This window comes from Canis lupus, chromosome 1 (assembly GCF_003254725.2).
Source record: "Canis lupus dingo isolate Sandy chromosome 1, ASM325472v2, whole genome shotgun sequence".
Classification (NCBI taxonomy): domain Eukaryota; kingdom Metazoa; phylum Chordata; class Mammalia; order Carnivora; family Canidae; genus Canis; species Canis lupus.
The window spans coordinates 56,400,020-56,421,987 of NC_064243.1; the positions used below are offsets into that span (position 1 = coordinate 56,400,020).

A 21,968-nucleotide genomic window follows, 5' to 3' on the forward strand; every position below is an offset into this window, starting at 1 on the left:
CTGCAGCTATAGCCCCGGCTCCGCCAAGGGGCCGGGCCGCCCACACTCCACAAGGACAGCCGTGGGCCAATACTTGGCGGCTCGGGGCCCAGACTTCTTGGCAGGAGTGCCCACCGGCTTCCCCAAAGCTGAGGGCCCCTGGCGGTGCTGGCAGTGGCTCCTCTCGTCCCTGGACCTCAGGTCCCCCGCCAAGTCACTCCCCTGGGAGCAGCGGCTTGGCCAGGGTAGGCTCATCCCCAGAAGTCCTGGGTTGTTCCCTCCCCCACGGGGATTCCAGCCTGTGGCCGATCAGATCTATTTGAGGGTCTTTCTGTCCTTCACAGAACATGGCAAGTGCTGGGTTTCTACCTCACCGTGGGCTGCTGGACCAGGGCCTTGGGGGTGTTGGGTGGCAGTGTCTGGGCTGCTCTGCAAGCCATGTCCCACTCTGCAGCCATGGCTGCATCACTTTGTGAAACTCAGACTAATTGAGCAAAACCTGAGATGTCGAAACCCACAGAAACCCTGGGAGGGACCCCTGTTAACCTATAGTGGAAGCTGCTGGCTGCCAGTGTCCTGGAACCACCTCCCCTCCAGTGGTTACAGCCCCATTCTGGATCCCTGTGAATCAGGATGCTCCACACTGCCCCATGAACCAGCTGTTGTGCAGCAGGGGAGGATGCACATGGTGTGCACTGAGCAACTGCAGCTTCTCCTGAACCAAACATCCCATTGGAGGCGTCCGGATGACGTTGTGTTGGAACCTTGCCCAGAAGGAAGAGAGAGGCCTGCAGAGCAGTGTCTCCAAGTCCTGGGTCTCCTTCCAGGGATGCTCGTTCCTGTCGGGGCACAGACACCATCCCCGGAGGGGACGGTCCCGAGGGCCCTGGACTGCATTTGGAGCAGCCCTCACAGACTTGTGCTCTAAGTCACTAGACAATGAGAGTGTGGAGAAATGTGTCTCACCCTCCTGCCTGCCTCCTGAGCAGTGGAAAGAAACGTAGTGTGTTTTGTTTCATTAGATTCCCTCTACAGTCACCTCCAGGCCGCAAAGATCACTCTCCTCATTGATTTCTTTTTATATTCCTCAGAGGCTTCCTGTTCCATGTACATAGAGCTGGTCTCTCCTTGGCATTTATGTCACGACATCCACCATTTCACCTCCCAGATCAAAGCAGGGCCTTGACTCATCCTGTCACCCCAGGCGGTCTGTCCTGCATCTTGTGGCTCCAGCGCTTGACTCCCTCTGGATTTACTGCCAATCGCACTTATTTCCCCATCTTCCTCCACATCTGACTGCACCATAACTCTCAGAAACCCCACAAAGCAGCTGGGAACCAGAGACACCCCACAGCTCCTACAGAGGGCAGGCTTGTTTGTGTTACTGCCACAGGATCCATCTCTGGTTTGGAACAAGAACAGGTGCATCTGGGAGGGGCGCTGTGTTCAGGGACACCTGCTGAAAGTCACCACCTGGCTCTGCTCTCGCGTCAGGAGGAAGAGCAGCCAGCGGGAAGGGGCACCTAGTGACCGTCGGGTGCAGCGCTGATAGCTGACAGAACCTGAGGCCTGTCCTGAGTGGACCCCAAATCTACACCTGAACCTCAGGAAGGCAGAGGGGAGCCCTGTGACCAGACGTGCTCACGCAGAGGGAAGCAAGACGTCAGCTCTCCCCAGCTGGGGTTGGTCTCCCTTCCCCCCAATAGAAACCCTGCTAATTCTTTTTAAAAAAGGGAGAGAGATTCATTTATAGAAAACCTTTTTACAATTTATTTCCTGTTATTAATCTTTAAAGTATAAAAATTGAGGCTCTAGCTAAATGCAGGGTTTCAGTGGTGAAATTTTGACCATGTGAACAAATAAATAAATATTTACAGTCTTTGGCAAAACAAATGAAGTTTCATCAATCTGGAAGAGAAGTTTGTTCAAAAAAAAAACATAAATAATTTACCAAAAAAACTATGGTACATTCTAAATATTCACATCATCATCCCACAGCACTGTGTTGTTCGGCCAAGGGACACCAACAGAGAAACCTGCACGGCCTCCACGACCGTTACATTTAGTCCAGTCCCCAAACCCCGCTGTTCTGGGGACACGGCTCTGCAGAACAAGGTCAAAAGTGCAGCAAAACAAAAAATCAACCTCGAAGGAAGCAACAAACGTAACTTTATCGAATGAAATGTGGAAGTTGAGACAAAAGTCGTGAATCCTCTCTATTTTGCATAGAAACAAGATTGCTGTTGACAGAAAGGGGAGAAAGATTCGCCTGCATTAGACAAAACCAATTCCTCTCATTAAACCCCTTCTGTGGAGTGAGATTAATATTTCCTGTAGAAAGATCATGCAATTTAAGGCAAAAAAAAAAAAAAAAGAAACAAAAACGTGTGTATATTATGGTATGACTGGTTATCGGGTGTGCCCAGCAGGCTGGATGCTGACTCTTCATCAGCATTAAAGTCTCAAATCCTATGTACAGCAGGTCGGCAACAGTAACAGACCGAAGGACAGTCGCTGGCGACAGTATAGATAAAGGTTCCATTATAAACTCTTCACAATCATTTATTGATCCTCCTCCGTTTTAAGCATGCTTTATCGTGACAACATAATATTGCAGAGCTTGGGTCTTGACAGGAAGGTATTTTGTTGTAACTTCATCTTTGTATTATCATGCGTGTGGTATGTTTTCATCCCTAGGAATCACACTACATGTGTTACTTGACATGTTTAAAATAAGTTATTAGTGAATGGAGCTGCATTCTGTAGTCATTTAATAAATATTAACAAAACGTTTATAAGTGGAACCTTGGGGGAAAGTTTGGCCAGATTAGGTAAGCAGCTCTTGCATAGTGTCGAAGCCTAGAATAGGAGTTAGACGCTAAAGTGCATTTGCTGGTGTGTTTGCCCGCTTGTCTGATCTCCAGCAGCAGAGACTGAGAAAGAAGCTCAAGCAGAAACTCTGGCAATCAGAAAATCAAGGGACAACAGGCCAGGAGCTCCCTCAAGGCTGCAGGGCAGGAGCGGCCTGCTCGGCTCTGCTAACTTCTCTAACGGGGGCTCTGAGGAGCCCTGCCTGGACCCATGTGGGCACCGCCTTGCAGGGTGTCCCTTCTCAGATGAAGCTGCGCCCCTGCCCTGTCGAGGCCGCGGACTCGGGCAGTGGGCAGGGGAGCGGGGTTCTCGTAATTCCCGTGCGTGTTCCCACTATGGGGCTGGCCCCCCGAGGTGTGACGTCCCTGACCTCTCGGCTACACGGTACCACTTCATACTCCAGTGGACCCGTCCCCGTGGCCACCTGCCTGCGGCTGTGGAACAGCTCTAACCCAGGAATGGAAATGGCTCTAAGCACTGAAAGTCGTGTAGCAATATTTTCCTGCTTAATTTATGACAAAGGCTTGCACACAATATTCCCTTCAACTCCATATACACATAAATACAATAAGTAATTACATTTTATATGTAAACGTCGTTCTTTTTAAACAAACAAGAGAAAACGATGTAATGCCATGTTCAATTTTCACTGCACGTAGAGTCTGGTGCATCATCAGGCTGTCTTCCGGCGGCGGGCGGGATGTTTCCCGTCGGGTTCCACGAACACGCACCCTCTGGAGGCATGTGGGCTTGGGGTCGGCGACGGTGAGCGACCCTCAAAGTCAAGGTCAAGGACAGGAGCTGCTGCTAAAGAGAGAGAAGCTGGAAGCACCAGCAGAGACTGGGGCCTAGGTAACAGCGTCTACAGTACATTTCCGGAGATGCGGCAAGTCTTGCTTAGACATCTGCAAAATAAAAATACAATAAACAGAATTAGCATGGGTGGACCACAGGTTTGGTTTGGTTTTATTTTCTTCTACCCGTAACCTAAAATATCATCTTAATTTTTAAAACCTCCACACTTTGGATGGATGTGTGAATGGTTGGACTTGTGTGTGGAAGGGGTGTGTGTGGGGGGAGGAACACATCAACCCAACAGAGGGACAAAGAAACAACGTTCTTGTGTCCTCGTTCTCTCTTTATGTGTAATTTTCAACATGTGGTTGTTGAGAAGTACCTCTGGGCCTCACCGACCCTGCCAGTGGGAGGGAATATGTTCACGTCCCCACGAAGCTGTGGGGTCACATTAGATGGGGCAGGCTCGCTTCTGGGTCTGCAATACGGTGATCCAAGTATGCTCCAGAGAGAGAATGGCAGAGAACCCTCTTCCTTCCTTCCCTCCTTCCTTCCCTCCTTCCTTCCTTCCTTCCTTCCTTCCTTCCTTCCTTCCTTCCTTCCCTCCCTCCCTCCCTCCCTCCTTCTTTCCTTCCTTTTTTCCTTCCTTCCCTCCCTCCCTTCCTTCCCTCCTTCTTTCTTTCCTTTTTTCCTTCCTTCCCTCCCTCCCTTCTTTGCTCCTTTCTTCCTTCCCTCCTTCCTTCCTTCTCTTCTTCCTTCTCTTCTTCCCTCCTTCTTTCCTTCTTTTCCTCCTTCCTTTCCTTCTTCCTTCCTTTCCTCTTTACTCTCCTTCTTCCTTCCTTTTTCTTTCCTTCCTTCCTTCTTTCCTTCCTTCCTTCTCTTCTTCCCTCCTTCCTTTCCTCCTTCCTTCCTCCCTTCCTCCTCTCCTTTTCTCCTTCTTTCCTCCCCTCCTTCTTTCCTTCCTCCTTCCATCTTTTCTTCCCTCCTTGCTTTCCTTCTTCCTTTCCTCTCTCTTCCATATTTTCCTCCTTCCTTCCTCCCTCCTTCCTTTCCTCCTTCCTCCTTCCTTCCATCTTTTCTTCCTTCCTTTATTCCTTCCTTCCCTCCTTCTTTCTTTCCTCCTTTTGTCCCTTCTTCCCTCCTTTCCTCCTTCCTTCCTCCCTCCTTCCTTTCCTCTTTCCTCCTTCCTCCCTCCCTCCTTCCATCTTTTTCTTCCTTCCTTTCTTCCTTCCTTTCTTCCTCCCTTCCTTCCTTCCTTCCTTCCCTCCTTCTTTCCTTCTTCCTTTTGTCCCTTCTTCCCTCCTTTCCTCCTTCCTTCCCTCTTCCATATTTTCCTCCTTCCTTCCTCCCTCCTTCCTTTCATCTTTCCTCCTCCCTCCCTCCCTCATTCCATCTTTCCTTCCTTCCTTCCTTCCTTCCTTCCTTCCTTCCTTCCTTCCTCCCCTCTTTCCTTCCTCCTTCCCTCCTTCCCTTTCTAAGCAAGGGTAGCAATCTAAAATGCTGCCAGAGGTCCAGAACGTGTACAAAATGTACACAGCCCCAGGACCAAGCACAGTGTAGACAAGCAGAGCCAGTGAATAACTGGGAAGTGGCTCTGGATGGGGCTCCCACTCACCACCCTAATGTGCCACTTTTATAAAATGTGTGTCCCTTCCCTGTTCTCTGTGCCATGAGCCGCCTGCACAGTGACAATGTCACCCACCTCTGCATTCATATTTGAGGTCCGAGAAATAGACCATCTCTTGAGAGAAGACAAACAGACCCAGTCGACCACCAGCATAGGTTTGGTCATAGATGGGTCCCGAGTCGGCCATGACCTGTTTTCCTTCGTGCACCAAGACCCTGAAAACAGGAGAAAGAACAAGGTGTGACTGCTGGAGATGAGAGGCCAACTCTCTCCTTACAGCTGGCAGCAATAAATAGGCCAGCGCTCCAAAACCCAGCAGACCTGTAAGTGGCCCCCCAGCTGCAGACAGAGTGCCCTCCAGTCCCCAGCTGCCTGGTGGACAGACAGACAGCCACCATTTCCAGACTCTCTGCCTGGCATCAGGTCCTCACCACCGAGGCCACCCTCCTCATGGCCTTCACATGGCATCATCCACTGGCATCCACCCACTAGGCCAGAGCTGCACGCCAAGAAGGACAGGGCTCTATCCTCATGCCCAGAGCAGGACTGCATGCACCACTGCCTCCCTGACCAGGTCACAGCTCATGGGCAAGGGAACATCGTGCCCAGACAGCGAGGTCGTGCTTCTCTTGCCCTGGTCTGCTTATTCACGCTGGGGACACACACGCTTCTGGCCTTTGTGGAGAATCCCACCTGCCCTGCCCTTATTACTCAAGTTTAAATAATTCATGTTTGTTGCAATCAAGATCAATGAGAAACGCTGTCTATGCCAAAAGAGCAAAATACTGTTAGTCTGATATTTGTGAAAGCTTTATTGGAAAATGTTTTAGGTTCAGCCATCCACAACATCAGAAACAAATATGAGTCTTTACGACTGCTAACTCTGGGAAACGAACTAGGGGTGGTAGAAGGGGAGGAGGGCGGGGGGTGGGAGTGAATGGGTGACGGGCACTGGGTGTTATTCTGTATGTTAGTAAATTGAACACCAATAAAAAAAAATGAAAAAAAAAAAAGAAACAAATATGAATGTCTTCTCTGAAGGAATCACATGTTAATTTTGCAAAGACACGGTTCATTTGCACTTTCTGCCCCCTGCCTGGGATATTCACAAGGATGAGAGATGCTCATCAGCCTCCAAGTTACATTAACAAGACAAGTTGGTAGGGATCCCTGGGTGGCTCAGAGGTTTAGCACCTGCCTTCGGCCCAGGATGTGATCCTGGAGTCCCAGGATCGAGTCCCACATCAGGCTCCCTGAATGGAGCCTGCTTCTCCCTCTGCCTGTGTCTCTGCCCCCCCACCCCATGTCTCTCATGAATAAATAAAATCTTTAAAAAAAAGAAAAACAAGACAAGCTGGATTTTCTCCTCTTCCATAGTTCTTTTTGTTTGTTTGTTTTGTTTTGTTTTTTGGGGTTTTTTTTATAAGTGATGTGCAGTAGAAGATGCAGGATAGAAAAAAGATGCACAAAAGTGGAAGAGCCAAGAGGACAGCAAAGAGGTGAGCGTTCATGTCAGCTCATTTGTCTGTTATTGTTCAGACGCGTCATCTGACAGAAGGACACTCTTGCAGTGGGAGCCAGTTGGGGGAAGCCACCCTCACCTTATGTAGCCTGTCTTCGGTCTATGGGTCAGGTGCCACCTGTAAGCAGTGTAGTCCTTCCAGCCGATATTTTTGGGGTCGTGCCACAATGTGCGCACCTGAGAAAACACATCTGTCCTGAGTCCCGTTGGCACCTGAGTCTTGACCACAGTCTCACTACCAAATGGGAAGCAAAGACGTTACTCTGCACATTCACGCCTGAGGTTCATGCTGCTACATCACCCTCGGCTGGATTTCGTAGCGTGAATCTCTCGTGTGGATCAAAACCCACTGACAGGGAGCAATGTGGTCCTGAGCTCAGGGCAGAGGTGTTTGAGCCGGAGCCGTGGATTCAGATTCTGGATCCTCTGCTTCCTCAACATGGGACTTTGGGTAAAACACTTAAACTTTTAAAACCCATTTCCCCCTACCTCTAGAAGAAGGTATAAATATGTTCAGTTTACAAGAGGATCATCATTGGCGTTTACAAAAGAACCAGACATGGCATCTTTAGTAAGGTTCATACTCAATAAAAGAGTGTTAAAACCAGTGTACATTCAGCCAAAATTAATGACAACATGGAGGCGAGCCGTCTTTGCATTGGACGAAGGCTGCTCTCTTGAAAAGCCATGGTGGCTGCAAGGCCACGTCAAAGGGCACTGGCTCAGCGTGCCCTGTCGTCCTACCTGACCTTCGGTGTTCCCCGTATGCCACAGAGCATTCCTCAGGTGCTCGCCCGTCCCCGTGGTGGAGTTCACCACCTTGAGGGACACGCCGGAGTAGCCGTACGCCCGGGTGGGCTGGTCTTCCCAGTAGGTCTGCGTGACCTGCTTCCACATCACCACGTAGAAGCGGCTACTGGACTGGTAGCCAAAGACGAAGCCGGCGTAGTCATCGTCCCGGTCGGTGTTGACATAAAACGTGCCACTGAAGTCCACGGACCCAAACTCATCAAACCCTGGATGTCAAAGGGAACACGCATCATAGGATTTGGTCAGAATGGCTTTTGAGGGAAAAGCCTGGATTAGCTCCGGGGTCAGTGGACGTGGATATTAGGAGGTGGGGCTTGGCTCTTCTCTGGCATCCACCTCGGGTTCTGTGACTCTGGCGTTAATGAAACGTGTGGGGTTTCATACGCTCAGATCCCACATACCGCGTTTTGGCAGAGCTCTACTGTATCGTGTAACATCTCACAGACCAAATCCATAAAATAAAAAGGCTTATTGAATCTCAATGTGTGATGCTCCAGTCCTTCCATTGAGACCACATAGGCAGACCTGGAAGCACAGGGCCTCCCGAGAGACCTCCCTAATCTTCCCACCCCACTAGCCTCCAGCGTGCCCATGGGCGCCTTGCCCCCCAGAACCCACAACGCCCGGCACGTGTCCGAGGCTCACCAACAGCAATGCCGGGGTCGGAGTTGGCCGTCTGCACCAGCTCCTTGCCTTGATGGCGAATGACCCAGTTGGGGTCGATTTGGGTGGTGCCCTTGGGGTCCAAGTGGACCATCTGAAAGTTTCTGAAGTCGGTTTCACTGATGGCACTGTTTTCGGGACACACATCATCAATGTCTGGGATGCTGTCATTGTCAAAGTCGTCCTTGCAGGCGTCCCCACGCCCATCACCTGCCACCAGGACAAGGAGGAGAATGAGGAAACTAAGTAGAGGGTTTGCCATTTGCCTCTCAGGAGGGTCCTCACACGTGTAGATGTGATGCCCCAAGAGCCACAACCATGTGCTGTAACCGCAGCAGCCGGCAAGTCCCCAAGGGCCCCCCTCAACACTGGGCTGCGGGGCAGGGGGCTGACACGTGGAAGACTGAACTGAACTGCCAGCTGTTTCCAGAACTTCTGTTACGACCTTTCTTCATCATCCTGCCCCAAATCTATCTGGATGGTAAAGCAGGGCTCTTTCTACAAATGGCTTTCCTTGGTGAGACATGACCTTGGTTTTCCTAGAAGCTTCTTTCTACTTGTCCAGTGAGGTGCTGGAAGGGGTGGAGGGAGACCCACGGGCTGCACACGGGGGGACCCACGGCCCCCACAGCTGCCAGTCTGCAGTGAGTGAGACCATCCCCAGGCCGATGGCAGCTTCCTAAACTAGCTCCTGCTTCAGAAGGAGAAAACGGTACTGAGTTCAGCTAATTTCCCATCACATTCTGAAAACCACTTCTTGGTTCCACCCAGTAGCACATGTCCCACCGATAGGGATGCAGGCACGCACGCCCTTGTGCATGAGCCTGGATGGCACTGAATGCTCCGAGCCAGCCAGCCTCTTCCCATCCTGGCCTGTACCTGGACTCCCACAGGATGGCCTGAGTGGAGTGCTGTGGTCCAGACAGGCTCCCTATGTCCTGCTGGAACCATCTGCATGGTGCGGGGATCCCCTGGAGCCACCCTCAGATCCTGAGTCCCCCACTTGCCCATGAGCCAAGTCAGCTCAGATGTCCACATCCCGCCTACACTGCTGAAGGCCAACCAGCCCCACAGGCACTTGCGGCCCTAAAGCCACTTTCTCATGGGGCCCCCAGAGCCCCCAGCACAGCATGCACCTCACTGTCTACTGGAGACCCTCCTGAGAACCCCAATTCCTGAGGCCAGACCCAGCTGCCGCACACTGCATGGGCTCAGCTGCGGGAAAACCAAGTCCTCTTCTTGATATTTCACACCCAGCATGTTTTGCTTGCTTTGCTCCTGAAAGACTAAATCCCAACCTTCCCTGTCATGACCCCAGGTCCCTACCTCATCTCGTGTGTGACTGGCACCTCTCCACGGAGACCACTAACAGCTTTCACACTAAGATGCTGCTGCCCTGAGATGCAAAGAGCTTGCCCTGGCCCCGTGGCTCAGCACCCCCACCCCCCGCAGACAGGTCCCTGGGCTCCCAGGCTCAACACCTACCATCCGAGTCCTCCTGGCCAGGGTTGAACACAAGCCGGCAGTTGTCCCTGTCATCGGGGACACCATCATTGTCATCGTCCGAGTCACAGGCGTCACCCTGGCCATCGTGGTCGTGGTCGGCCTGGTTGGCGTTGGAGATGTAGGGGCAGTTGTCCTGGTTGTTCTGGTGTCCGTCCTCGTCGATGTCCTCATTGTTGTCACACTGGTCTCCCACGAGGTCATTATCCACGTCGGTCTGGGGGACAGAACAGGGACCCACGTGAGCCCCCGGGGACGGGCTGTGCCCTCTGCCTTCCATGCCCACTCTCCGTGGGCTCGTGACATAGAAAGAGGACTGGAAAGAATTAAGGCCACAGAATCAAGCGCCTTTGTGACATCGTTTGCAGCCGTACACCCCACGCACGGCAGCAGGACGTTACGATCGCTGCGTCTTCCAGAGCAAAATCTGGAAGAGGGAAGCAGCTCCCACGTTTGCTGCAGGGAAGTGGGAAGATAAATGGAGGAGGCACGGCTCCCTCCAGCAGGGGAGGCGAAGGCACCCACGCATTTGGCCCGGGGCCACCGAGATATGAGAGTGGAGCCCCGGGTTCAGTAAATGTTTTCAATTAAAATTATTGAAAAGCCTATGCTGTCACTTGTTGGCAGCGCTAACGGAAAGCCACAGGCACGTCCACCGACTACTGACGAGGCCCTTGGGCCCCTCGGGCCCCTGGACACACCCGGTCCATCGCGCCATCAATCACCTGGTCGGGGTTGTGCACCAGGGGGCAGTTGTCGCAGTGGTCACCCACACCGTCCCCGTCGGTGTCTCTCTGGTCGGTGTTGTAGACGTACGGACAGTTGTCCCTCTCGTTGAACACATCTGCAGGTTTTCAAGAGGAAACACGGAAGTGGGCTGAGTTTAGAAAAAGCCCAGAGCCTTCCTACTGCATTTAGAGCAACTTATAGCCAAGCTTTCATTTAATAAAAAAGGATCTAAGATTATGGTAAAGTGTAAATATTATTGGGTTTGTGGAAGACCATATGTCAGATTTCCCATTAAAGTTGAGATCCCCTTAGTTTAAACCAGAGGCGCTCTCAGCCTTTCGGGAAAACGCTGCACACTGAGCTGTGTTCTCACGGTGCAAGCTCTGAGTTCACCGTGTGGACTGTTTCCCTCCCATCACCTTGAAAATATGGCCTGAGCCCCAGACACTGAGTGGCTCCTGGGGTTCGACTGCCTCCTCGTCACCCGTTTGCTATGTGGAGGGAAGTGATGGCGGCAGAGACTGACAGGGCTTCCAGGTGTGATGAATCCCATCAATGTTGGAGTCTTGGAACGTGACTTAACCCCGTGCACAACCGGCAACCCCAAATATCACAACCACCGAGTCAGAAGGAGCGCGTGGGACAGGCTGAGGCGCCTCCTGCCCGGCCCACTGGGACCCCAGGGACGGCACAGGGAGGCCAGTGAGGACGGGTCCCCAGGAGGGCTGGCACGTGCACCAGCTGCCATGGGGAGAGAGGTGCCCATTGGCCCTGGGCCCAGCCCACAGACGCCCACAGGCAGGGCAGACCACCATAGGGACAAGGGCTGCTCTGGAGGGCGCCAGCCTCTGCGGCGGAACACGACCTGGACTTGTCGGACGTTCCTGACACCCAGGGGTCCCCCGAGGGCAGCTTCACCGTGGCTGACTCGTGAATGGTTGGAACCAAGGGTGCGGGTGGAGAATATCCCAGGACAGGGAGGCAGCCACTACCATCAGACGCGTCTCAGAGGCGCGGTGTGGCAAGGACACAGGACAGCGCTCCTGGGGTTCGGAAGGGGGTAAGCACGAAGGACACAGGGAACAGGACCAGGGGCTCGGGTCACAGGAAGGAAGATGCCACACCTGCCATCTTAGGAAGGGAGGACCCGAGGCTGGAAACGTCCCCCACTGGCCTCAGAAAGGGACGGGCCAGTGAGGTTGGGCTCCCGCGAGTACAGCGGAGGCGCCGTTGAACCTCGCGCCAGCCCGTGGATGCTGCGAGCTTACACCAGGCCCACAGGAGGACACCGACGCGCGAGGCCGTAAACCCGCATCCAGGGCAAAGAGCAGGACTGACCGTCTCCGTCAATGTCCACGGAGCACGCGTCCCCCTCGCCATTGTTGTCCGTGTCGATCTGCGCGGGGTTGTGCACGTACGGGCAGTTGTCACAGCGGTCTCCAACCTCATCCTTGTCATAGTCAAATTGCCGGGGGTTGAAGAGAAGCTGGCAGTTGTCCTACAGAAAGGGAAGGGAAGAAGCCAGGACACCGCGTGGGGTTGTACGGGGCTGCAAGTCACGGCCGCATGCAGGGCGGACACCCTCGCACCCAGAGCCAGCCAGCCCCGGCCACGCTTTCTTGCCACCTAACCATTTTGTGATTATTTATACATTAAATATGCCTCCTGCTCAAATGTTGAGATTTTCTTATGGCAAAGATGATGTGGTACGTGCATGATGGTGAGAACAGATACATCCACGTCACAGGCGTGAGCCAAGTGAGTGATGGATGCGGGAAGGGAGATCACAGACGCGTACGGCGGCCTGAGTCGGAGCTCTCCTCCCCGGCCACCCGCTCCCTAGGCCGACAGCAGTCCCGCTGGGCCCACCTTCTCATCGTCCACGCCGTCGTTGTCGTCATCATCGTCACAGGCGTCCCCAGTGCCGTCCTTGTCAAAGTCTTCCTGCCCAGAGTTAGGCAGCAGGGGGCAGTTGTCCTGCAAGCAGAGGACGTGCCCGAGTTATACAACACGCAGGGGGCAGGGGAGCGACCCCGTGGGCTCAGAACTGCGGTGTCAAGGTCAGGAGCTGTCCTCAGGGAGGCGAGGCCGTGCTTGGGGACGCCGTACCGCTGCCGTGGGTCCAAACCAGGGTCACTCGTGGCACTTGCCCAGGACCCCCGTGACGCCACCACACAAGAGCAGAAGCCGTGGGAGCGAGGGCCCTGCTCTGGAAGCCTGGAGGAGGGCAAAGCCTGGGGGTCCCCTTCCTCCCACAGCGCCAGCTCACGCGCCCTCCGCCCTCCTCGGCCAACGGCGCCAGGAGTCAGGTGTGGACATCTGATCGGAAACTGAGACGTAGAGTCCAAACCATCTCCCCAACCAGCTCTTCACACGGTGGGTAACTGGGCGTAATTAGGAAGGACATTTCGTTTCACTCCAACTCCGACTATGTTATAATTCAAACCCAACTGGCTGGTGAAGCACGCATTTCAGTTCTGTTCTCCAGCTGCCACAGAATCCCAGAGTCCACATACGCAGCGGGGACCCCGGGTCCCACACAGGTCCCACCCGGGGCCAGGTCTACAGCCCGCTGCCATCACACCCAGGCTCCCCCAGACTCGCAAATGTACCAAAACGGGAGCCCTGCCCAGCAAGTTACTGCCTGGAGACAAGAAGCCACAGGGAGTGAAGGGAACCCCCCAGAGCTCCCAGATGTTCAGACCCTAGAATTATCTCCGATGGCCACAGCCATCCCATGTGGGAATCCCTGGATGGCGGGAGGTGGTGGACAGGAGCACCTGCAGGTCCCGCGCCCCGGCCCTCACCTTGATGCAGTGGTAGGTGGCGTTGGTGGCGCAGACCAGGTTCTTGTTGGGCCAGCCGTCCAGGTCCGAGTCCTCCCCGCAGATGAGCCCGTCGCCCGCGTAGCCCGTCTGGCACTCACACTTGTACATGGGGTCGCTGAAATGCCCCAGGTAGATGCACTCCGCATGCCTGTGGCAGGCGTGAGTCTTGTCCTTGCACGGGTTCTCAGGCTCACACACCTGTGGGGAGAGGGCCGCGTGGTTAGGACACGGCAAGACCCTGTCCTCAGGTGCAGGGGTGGAGGCAGGCACTCGGGGACAGGCGCAGGGATGCAGAGCTGCCCGGGGGTGCTGCAGGGACAGCAGGTGCTGGGCAGGCTTCCAGGACTCGGAGCTGGGCTCCCTCTGGAGGCAATTCCCAGGGGCTCTGGAGCAGCACCTGCAGGGCGTCCGAGCCCACAGATGACCGTGTGGTCAGCAGCGTGCAGTGGCCCCTGCGTCCTCTCGGGCTCCTCTCAGGCTCAGCTCTGTCCCCACCAGGGTGGTCCGGTCAGGCTGGTGGACAGGCTCCAACAGCCCTCCACCTGCGTCGTTGCAGTCAGCACCTCCCGCTGCCTCCTCCAGGGAGTCCGCCCTGTTCTTCTCTACATCCCCTCCGCCCAGGGCTCTGGGTTCTGCCCAACTGATCTACAGCCTTTCCCCAGAACACAGAAGGCCGGGTTGCTCACCTGCTTCTCGGTCCTGGCTGCCTCCAGGCCGACGCCGAAGGGCTGGCTCCCTTTGTAGCGAGGGGGGCACGGCAGGCAGTGGAAGCCTGGATTTGTGTTGACGCAGCGGTGGGCCTTGCTCGTGGTGAAGCAGACGTCCGTGACCACGGCGCACTGCGGGATAAGCGGGCGTGAGCCCCGACCCTGAGTCCGCGGGCGCCCCATCCCCGGGGCGGGCACCCACCTCATCCAGGTCCTCACAGTGCGTGCCGTTGCCCAGGAAGCCCACGGGGCAGGAGCCGCAGGACCAGGACCCGTCGGGGAAGCTGCTGCACTGGGCGCCGGGGAAGCAGGGGTTGGATAAGCAGCCGTCTGCGGGGAGGACGCGGAGCCAGGTGAGCTCGGGCGAGCACCGCCGAGCAACTCACAGAAGGACAGAAGTGCCGCCTGCGCCCCAAGAGGCTCCGCATCTGCCCAGGACTCCAGCTCAGCCACAGGGAGACTGAGTTATTCAGAGGGAGCCGGCGGCCGGCGATGTGCCACCGCGATCCCGGGCCCCCCAAAGTCACCACCTCCCAGAATAGGTCCTTGGCGGTAAACATATCAAGGCTACGCAGGCACGTGGACAGTGGTTGTCACACCAAACATTCTGCACCGTGCGTTTCCTGTTTTTACAAAAAAACACTGAGGAGCGGGCTGATGAAAGCAGCCGTCATCACGTGTGCAGAACTGCGCTTTCTTTTCTGTTTTCTACTGTTCTGCTTTTAATTTTACATTTTCTATTTTTCTGTTTGCAATCAGAATAAAAACCCGGTGGCTTGTTCAAAGAGCCCTCTGGCTGCAGGGTCCAGACCACAGGGACGGATGTGAGCGAGTGGCGGGGGCAGGGTGTGCCCCTCTCCCCGCACACCTACCTATGGGGCAGCTCCTCTTATTACACATCTGTTGCTCCTTGACATCGCCCACGCAGTCCTTGCCGCCGTGCTGGGGCTCGGGGCTGTTGCAGACGCGTGTCCGCTCCCGGATCCCCCCGGCACAGGTGACGGTGCAGGCGGACCACGGGGACCAGGGGCTCCACCGGCCATCGACTGTGGACAGAGAGCACAGACAGTCGAGGGGAAGGTGACCCACCCAGGGGCTCCTAAGGGAAGAGCCAGGTTGGAATGGGGTCTCTACCCATGGCGGGAACATTAGGAGGTGTCTTTTCGGGGCCCTAAGCTCAGGGGTAATGTAGATGACAGATTGCACTTGGCTTGGTTTTCAGCTCCAGGAAGAGAGATCACACGGGTGGGCCTGCGGGCGTGGTGCGTGGAGACCGGGTGGTCAGCCAGGGCCGGCGGGCACAGGGAGGAGCTCAGGTGCATTCTAGGGGACCCCAGAGAAGGCACCTGCACTCTCCTTTCCCTGGCTGCCAGCGTGCAGGCATCGGGCATCGGAAAGCTCTCCCAGTGCCCTGGGTCCCAGGTCTGGCTTGTCCCCCGCGGCAGGGGAAGCTGCGCCCCCCCAGCATCCCACGCCATCTACATGTCCCCCAGGAACGGGCACACAGCAACTGTTCCCATGGTCTGGCTGGTGTTCCCCTGAGTCGTGGCTGGGCTGTCCTTTAACCAAGCTAACCAGATGAGGTCAGAGCTCCCAGGTAACTGAGGTCACCCCAGGCCACCTTCCAGCACGGTGCCAGTGGGGGACGGCAATGCCCCTTCTGCGTCATCCTGGACAGGAGTGGGCCTGGCCCCGGGGCCCCGGTCCAGCTGTCTGCAGTGCCCGCTCCCGCCCGGCCTTCACCCCACTCACTCGGACAGGGGACGCCCTGGCAGCCTTTCGTCTCACGGCCGCTCCCTTTGCAATTCTTGCCCCCCATCTGGGGGACAGGCGAGTTGCAGAGCCGGATGCGCGTGATGTTGCCGACACCGCAGGTCACAGAGCAGGAAGACCATGGCGACCAGTGGCTCCAGCCCCCGTCCTGCCGGACTAGCACATGGGGGCAGGAGGTCCTCAGGGGAGGCTGTGGCCTGGGCGTCTGCTCACACACAGTGGTGGACAGGAAGACGCGCAGCAGGAGAAGGACAGGAGGACACGCAGCAGAAGGACAGGAGGATGTGCAGCAGGAGGACAGGAGGACATGCAGCAGGAGAAGGACAGGAGGACGTGCAGCAGGAAAAGGACAGGAGGACGTGCAGCAGGAGAAGGACAGGAGGACGCACAGCAGGAGAAGGACAGGAGGATGTGCAGCAGAAGGACAGGAGGACACACAGCAGAAGCACAGGAGGATGTGCAGCAGGAGGACAGGAGGACCCACAGCAGGATGACAGGAGGATGCACAGCAGGAGAACATGAGGATGCGCAGCAGGAGAAGGGCAGGAGGATGTGCCACAGGAGGAAAGGAGGACACGCAGCAGGAGGACAGGAGGACATGGAGCAGGAGAAGGACAGGAGGATGCACAGCAGGAGAGAGTGCATCCCCTGGCAGCAGCCCCCAGACAAGGTCCCGGGTCCCCTGACAGCAGCCTGCCCCCACCGGCCCCAGAACCCCATTGCTGGCAACACCAACCCCGACCCCGACACAGCGCAGCCCCGACACTCACTGCGATTGTCGCACTTGCCCAGGCTGCAGGCCCGCGTCTGGATGGACGGCCCCAAGCAGGTGTTGCTGGTGACATCACAGGACCGCCCTCTCTGCTGAGTGCCGGAGCCACAGGTGGTGGAGCACTCGGTCCACTCGGCCCACGGGGACCAGCCTTCCTCGCCGTCCAGCGCTGGGTGGGAAGCACAGGAGCCCGTCAAGCCTCCGCCCGGTGCAGCCCATGAGGCGGCCCACGAGGTGGACCCCATGTGCTTCGGGAGGCAGGTGTGTGCGTGTACACCTGCCCCAAGCACGCTGCCCAGCGGGGCCACCACCAGAGTCACCCGACATCCACACCTGGTCGGGGAGCAGGGGCTGCTCTCCAGGCAGGACAGACGGCACGTGGGGATGTGGACAGAGCGCTGCAGAGGCCACGGCGTCTACCGTCTGCACACGGAGCCGCTCTAGTCCCCCGTGTCAGGGAAGGGGCCTACGGATTCCTTAAGGTGGCTCAGGAGAGAGAGTCCGGAATCACGTCTACACGGGGTCTCACTGGACTAACAAGGTTTCAATAGCTTCCCTTCTCACCTCCACGGCTGTGTTACGTGCGATAATGAAGTTGTTCAACTTTTGGTTGAGATTACAGGTCACCAAATTTGGTACCAAATAATTTAAATCAGGGAAGTTAAATAAAAAGGGAATTTCCCTTAAAGAAAGTCTTCAGAGCGAATGGCAATCTCTGAGAAAGAGAAAAGACGGGGTCTCCAAGGGAGGGATCTTTCCTGGGAGCCACAAACGGCACCACTTTCCGGCCGTCATATTCGGGTCGTGTGCCGAGCGAGGATTAAGTGTTCCCAAAAGCAGGAAACAAGACAGTACGGTCATGGAAAGGGCTCTCGATGGCTCGGAGCACCTCCCTGTAGCCCGAATCGGGCCCCTGCCTGTCGGGGTCGTATTCTCATCTCACGCCGCGCGTCCCGACGGGAGGCACATCTACCTCCTAACGTGCACATCAGACACAGACGGGTCTACTTGAATATTGTCTGTTTTAACCATAAAACTAACCCTGTGTGTGGGGATAACCATCCCATATTTTACAGATAATGAATCTGAGACCCGAAAAGTCATATTTTGCTCCAGATCACAGTGGCGGAGTCCGAGCACATCTCCACCTGCCCCCCGAGGGCGCGTGAGAAGGGGAGGGGCCCGCGGGCAAAGCCTGCAGGGCGTCCCCACCCTGTGACCTCGGGCTCGCAGCCCCCGGACCAGGCCACCAAGGATGGAAACCAGCGAGAGGTGAACCAGGGCATTTCAGAATAAACATCCCAGGGGGCAGGGACGCCAGCGGGGTGGCGGGCACGCTCACACAGGGAAGGAGGGGAAGGGGCCCACGTGGGTCACAGAGGGGCAAACGCAGCGGAGCCCAGCGGCAGGAGAGCAGGGCGGTGGCGAGCGGCTGGAGGGTGGGACCCGAGCCGGGACAGGGCGCCTGCTGAGGGCTGTAAGCCAGTGCCCTGTCCTTGCACCGTGGCCACCGAGCCCAGCTTCCCCACCGAGAGGCGACAGGACAGGACACTGACTGCAGTGGTCCTGGTCCGGCTCCTGGTCCCTGTGGCCATGCGTGTGGACAGCTCGGGTCCTCCCCGCCATCCGCTCTCAGGTGCAGGCCCCTCCGCGGGCTGCGGGTCGCAGGCACTAAGGGGTGAAGCGGCGGGCGCCCCGAGCTCCACGGCGCACTTACAGTGGAAGCAGGATGGGCAGCATTCTCCTTCCACAAAGGACGGGTTGGCGCAGGTCGCCGGCGGGCAGGTGATTTGGTGGCAAACGGTCTTAAATTTCTGCAAGCAGAGAAAGGTCCGTGTAATGGTCATTTAACAGAACAAGCTTTGGTGTGAGGGCTGGACTGGAAGGGCCGGGAGGACGCTGGGCCCACCCCGGCGACCTTGTGGGCACCGCGGGCAGGAGGGCCAGGGCGGCGTCGCCCACTGACCCCCAAGGCCACCCGCGGTGAAAGCCGGTGAGCTCATCACGGAGGGGAAGAGGCCAGGCTACCTACCAACCCCCGCGTGGGCAGTGACCTCACCTCCAGGCCCCGCAGACCCTCCTGGAGTTACTCACACTGGCCGCCTCCCCCCAGCCGTCTCTTGCCCCCTGCATGACCCGGGACAAGCCAGTCACCTCCCGGTGCTCGGTTTCTTCTGTGTGAAGCAGCCAGGCAGTCGGAGCCTGACGTAGGGTCAACGCCACTTGCACAGCCCCACACTCGGCCTCCTGACACTCCTGCACACGGCCTGCCTGCCGCCGCGCCCCTGGGGAGCCTGGGACCCCGGCCACCCCGCACTGGGCCTCTCTGCCCACCCCGCGGGGAGGGCTCCCCGCGCCTCACCTTGCACGTACACTTCGTGCAGCTGTCCACCACCCAGGTCTCGTTTTCCGCGAAGAACCGGCCGTCCTGCCAGCACGCGGACATGTTCCTCGTCTTGGGCGGGCCGCCGATGAGCTCCCAGAGAAACTGGTTATCATTGGACTGGAAGATTGGGGGGGATCGTTGAAGTGTAGACAAGTACAACGTACCCACTCTCCGTGCTCCCGCACCTTCTTAACCGCAGCGCGCCCGCGGCCTGTGTGGGGCTCTGCGTGGGGCGACACAGCCCCATTGGGGACACGGGATCCAATCTAGGTGGAAGGGTCGTGTCATCTCGGTCGAGGGGGGCAGGCCAGCCGCCGTCGCCCTCCATGGCTCCGCTCGTGCGTCAGCGCCCAGCTGACACGGTGGGAGCTGCCCCTGCACGTCTGCCCAGCAGCTCCAGCCCTGGGGTGCCTATGCCTCGGGGTCCAGCGGCGGCGACTGTTGCTGGACGGAGACGGGGCCTCCTCGCCCAGCGCCACTGAAAACTAACGCCCCACTCGTGAATTCACGCGCGCCTCCAAAAACAACCGACCTGGCCTGATGACACAACAGCAAGGACATGTGTGGACCTAATTCTTACTGTCACAGACCAGAGGGAAAGTTACTGGGTTTTAAACAAAATCAAACAAGTGAAAGGGCCGTGGACTGCCAGCAGCAGGTGTTTCCAGAGCCCCCTCCCTGCAATGCTCTGTGAGTTCGTCTCCCCACCCGGGGCTGCTGAGTGGGGGCCACAGGCCTCGTGAAAATCACAAGAAAGTCAGGGTCCTCTCTGAAAATGCACAGAAACACACTGCTGGTGAGGTTCTGGGAGGTCACTCATGTCCCTGCCCCCCAGTCAGGCAGACTCGTCCCAAGCCCTTCTTATTCCCCTGCTGCCCCCATGAGAGTCCAGCCTGCAGGGGTCCGAGGCTGCGATGCCCGCAACGCCCCCAGGAAGACCCCTTGTCCTGCCTCCGAATTCCTAACTTCCTCCCCGCAAACCGTGGGCAGTGCTGGCGGTGCGGTTGGAAGTCCTGCCCTGTTCCTGCCCAGGGCCAAACCCCAGAAGGTGCACAGCCTCCTGTGGGGGCCTCCCAAGCAGCGCCCTGGCCTCTGCACGAGCTGCCCTGGCTGTGCCCTCTGCAGAGCGGCTCTGAGATGCCTCCAGGGCAGGAGGAGACCCCAGACCTGCAGACCTCCCCGCCCTGCTCTCCCCCCGCTGCCTGTCTGGCTCTTCATGGGCACCACCTGCCCCCGTCCCCTGAGCCCAGCTGGGAGCGTGTCCCAAGGGAGCCTGGCTCCGTCAGCCCCTCTCCTAGGCTGGCACACCTCTGAGACCCTGGCTCCTCCTGTGCAGCTGCACCCTGACCCCCACCTCCCACCCTCCCTCTCACTGGGGACACGAGCATCCCCTGGCTTGGAACCGTCCTGAGGATGCAAAGCCCCAGGGCATCTGTCGTTCAGAGTCCTCCGTGCCCCCAGCCCCCCCTCATCGCCCTGTTCCCACCCGACGCCCCGTGAGTGCAGGGGTGCGTCCCCACCAGGAGCTGCCAGCCTGGGACCCACCACTTTCCGCAGGTTCTCATGCAGCTGGTTCACGATGACGTGCAGCCCGGACAGCTCGGTGATCATGGTGCTCAGCTCCTCGCAGGAGCGCTCGCACACCTCCGGCCTCTGTTGGGCGCCCGGGCCCCCATACTCGGGGCCCCCCTGGGGGCTCAGGTGCAGCGTCTCCGTGTTCTCACTGATGGCGTTGGCTTCGGCTGCGGGAAGCACAAGGCGGGGTGAGCGCGGCCTGGACACATGGAGGCGGAGCCCAGACAAGGCCGGGCCCACACCGCGCCCGAGGTCCACCCCAGACGGGCGGGACGAGGGGTGGCACCGTGTCCATCACGGCCCCCGCTGGCAAAGCAGGGCTCTGCCCACAGCGACACCCTGCCAACAGGGCCTGCCGGCAGCCGGACACGCGGCGGTGGTGCCCAGGACAGGACCCAACAGACGCCAGAAGCCCTGGAAACTGTCTGTCTGCACACGGGCTGGAGCTCTGCCCCCACCAGTGACTCAGCCGGACGACAGGTGGCGGTCTCCCTCTCCGAAGGCCCTCACGTCTGTCCCCACTGGAGTCGGCCTCCACCCACACGTTCTCGGTGAATCCCGCGGCCCCAGCAGCTCCTCTCTTGCCTATTTCTCTATCCCAAACATCCTTTATTTAGGCCCCTCGCTCCGCATCAAGGCGGATTCAAGTAGTTTGGCAGACGTTGCACTCACGGCCCGTCTGTGGGCCTTGCAGCATCCCCGGGAGGGAAGGACAGACCCCTCAGAAGAGCCACTGGGGGATTCGCTGCCCCTGGAGCCGCACAGACTCTCTGGGGTCCTCCCCACGGAGTGGCTGACACAAGCTGGAAACTGTCTTGGTCCCATCCAGAGACGGGGTCGTCCCCCGTGGGAGCCGGGCCGGCCTCGACATGGCCGTGGCCCCCAGCACGTGAGTGTCACGGGGGTTAGATGCCCCACGTCTTGGTGGCTCCATGCTGAGTCACGCCTTGCCAATGCCCTCATTCTGCTGGGGTTTTATTCTCAGTCATAAATCCTCGCTGCTGTCGCAGTGACCTTGGGAGCGCCCCTGCCCTGCTGGGCAGCCGGGGGCGTGCACCACACCAACATAAGCACGTCTGTCCCTGCACAAGGGTGTCAGATTGAAAACAAGGCCTCACGCACGCACTCACCCCACGGCCCACGGCCGCCTGATTCTAGACTGACCCCAGAGCACCTCCTCAGGACTCAGGATGGGTACCCCACCATCACAGAGTCCGTCCCCCTGTGACAAGAGGTGAGGCAGGGTCACCAGCAGTCAGGGCTGGGACCGGGATTGGAGTCCCCTTGTCCTGCCATGGAGGGTGAGGGGTCTCTGCACCCTGCGGAGCTCAGCCCCAATAGTGACACTCAGCTTTCCCGTAAACACCAGCACAGCCCCCTCGGGTCAGAGCACCTGAGGGCCACCGTCCTCTTTCTCCGTGTCTGTGG

At 57.5% G+C, this 21,968-nt stretch overlaps 1 protein-coding gene across 1 annotated transcript in view; it reads right to left on the minus strand.

Annotated features, from left to right (window-relative positions):
- Positions 1-1,725: 1,725 nt before the first annotated feature.
- The window catches only part of THBS2 (thrombospondin 2), a 29,158-nt gene continuing 8,915 nt past the window's right edge, over positions 1,726-21,968 (minus strand). The window contains exons 5-22 of the mRNA XM_025422793.3: positions 20,511-20,707; positions 18,942-19,082; positions 18,297-18,393; positions 16,578-16,748; positions 15,787-15,963; positions 14,907-15,080; positions 14,237-14,364; positions 14,014-14,166; positions 13,307-13,525; positions 12,369-12,476; positions 11,838-11,997; positions 10,496-10,614; positions 9,753-9,987; positions 8,250-8,477; positions 7,539-7,810; positions 6,874-6,971; positions 5,348-5,487; positions 1,726-3,755 (exon numbers count right to left, since the gene is read on the minus strand). Coding sequence (XP_025278578.1) covers positions 3,748-3,755; positions 5,348-5,487; positions 6,874-6,971; positions 7,539-7,810; positions 8,250-8,477; positions 9,753-9,987; positions 10,496-10,614; positions 11,838-11,997; positions 12,369-12,476; positions 13,307-13,525; positions 14,014-14,166; positions 14,237-14,364; positions 14,907-15,080; positions 15,787-15,963; positions 16,578-16,748; positions 18,297-18,393; positions 18,942-19,082; positions 20,511-20,707 — 2,825 coding nt within the window. The 3' untranslated portion in view covers positions 1,726-3,747. The remainder of the gene's footprint in view (positions 3,756-5,347; positions 5,488-6,873; positions 6,972-7,538; positions 7,811-8,249; positions 8,478-9,752; positions 9,988-10,495; positions 10,615-11,837; positions 11,998-12,368; positions 12,477-13,306; positions 13,526-14,013; positions 14,167-14,236; positions 14,365-14,906; positions 15,081-15,786; positions 15,964-16,577; positions 16,749-18,296; positions 18,394-18,941; positions 19,083-20,510; positions 20,708-21,968) is intronic.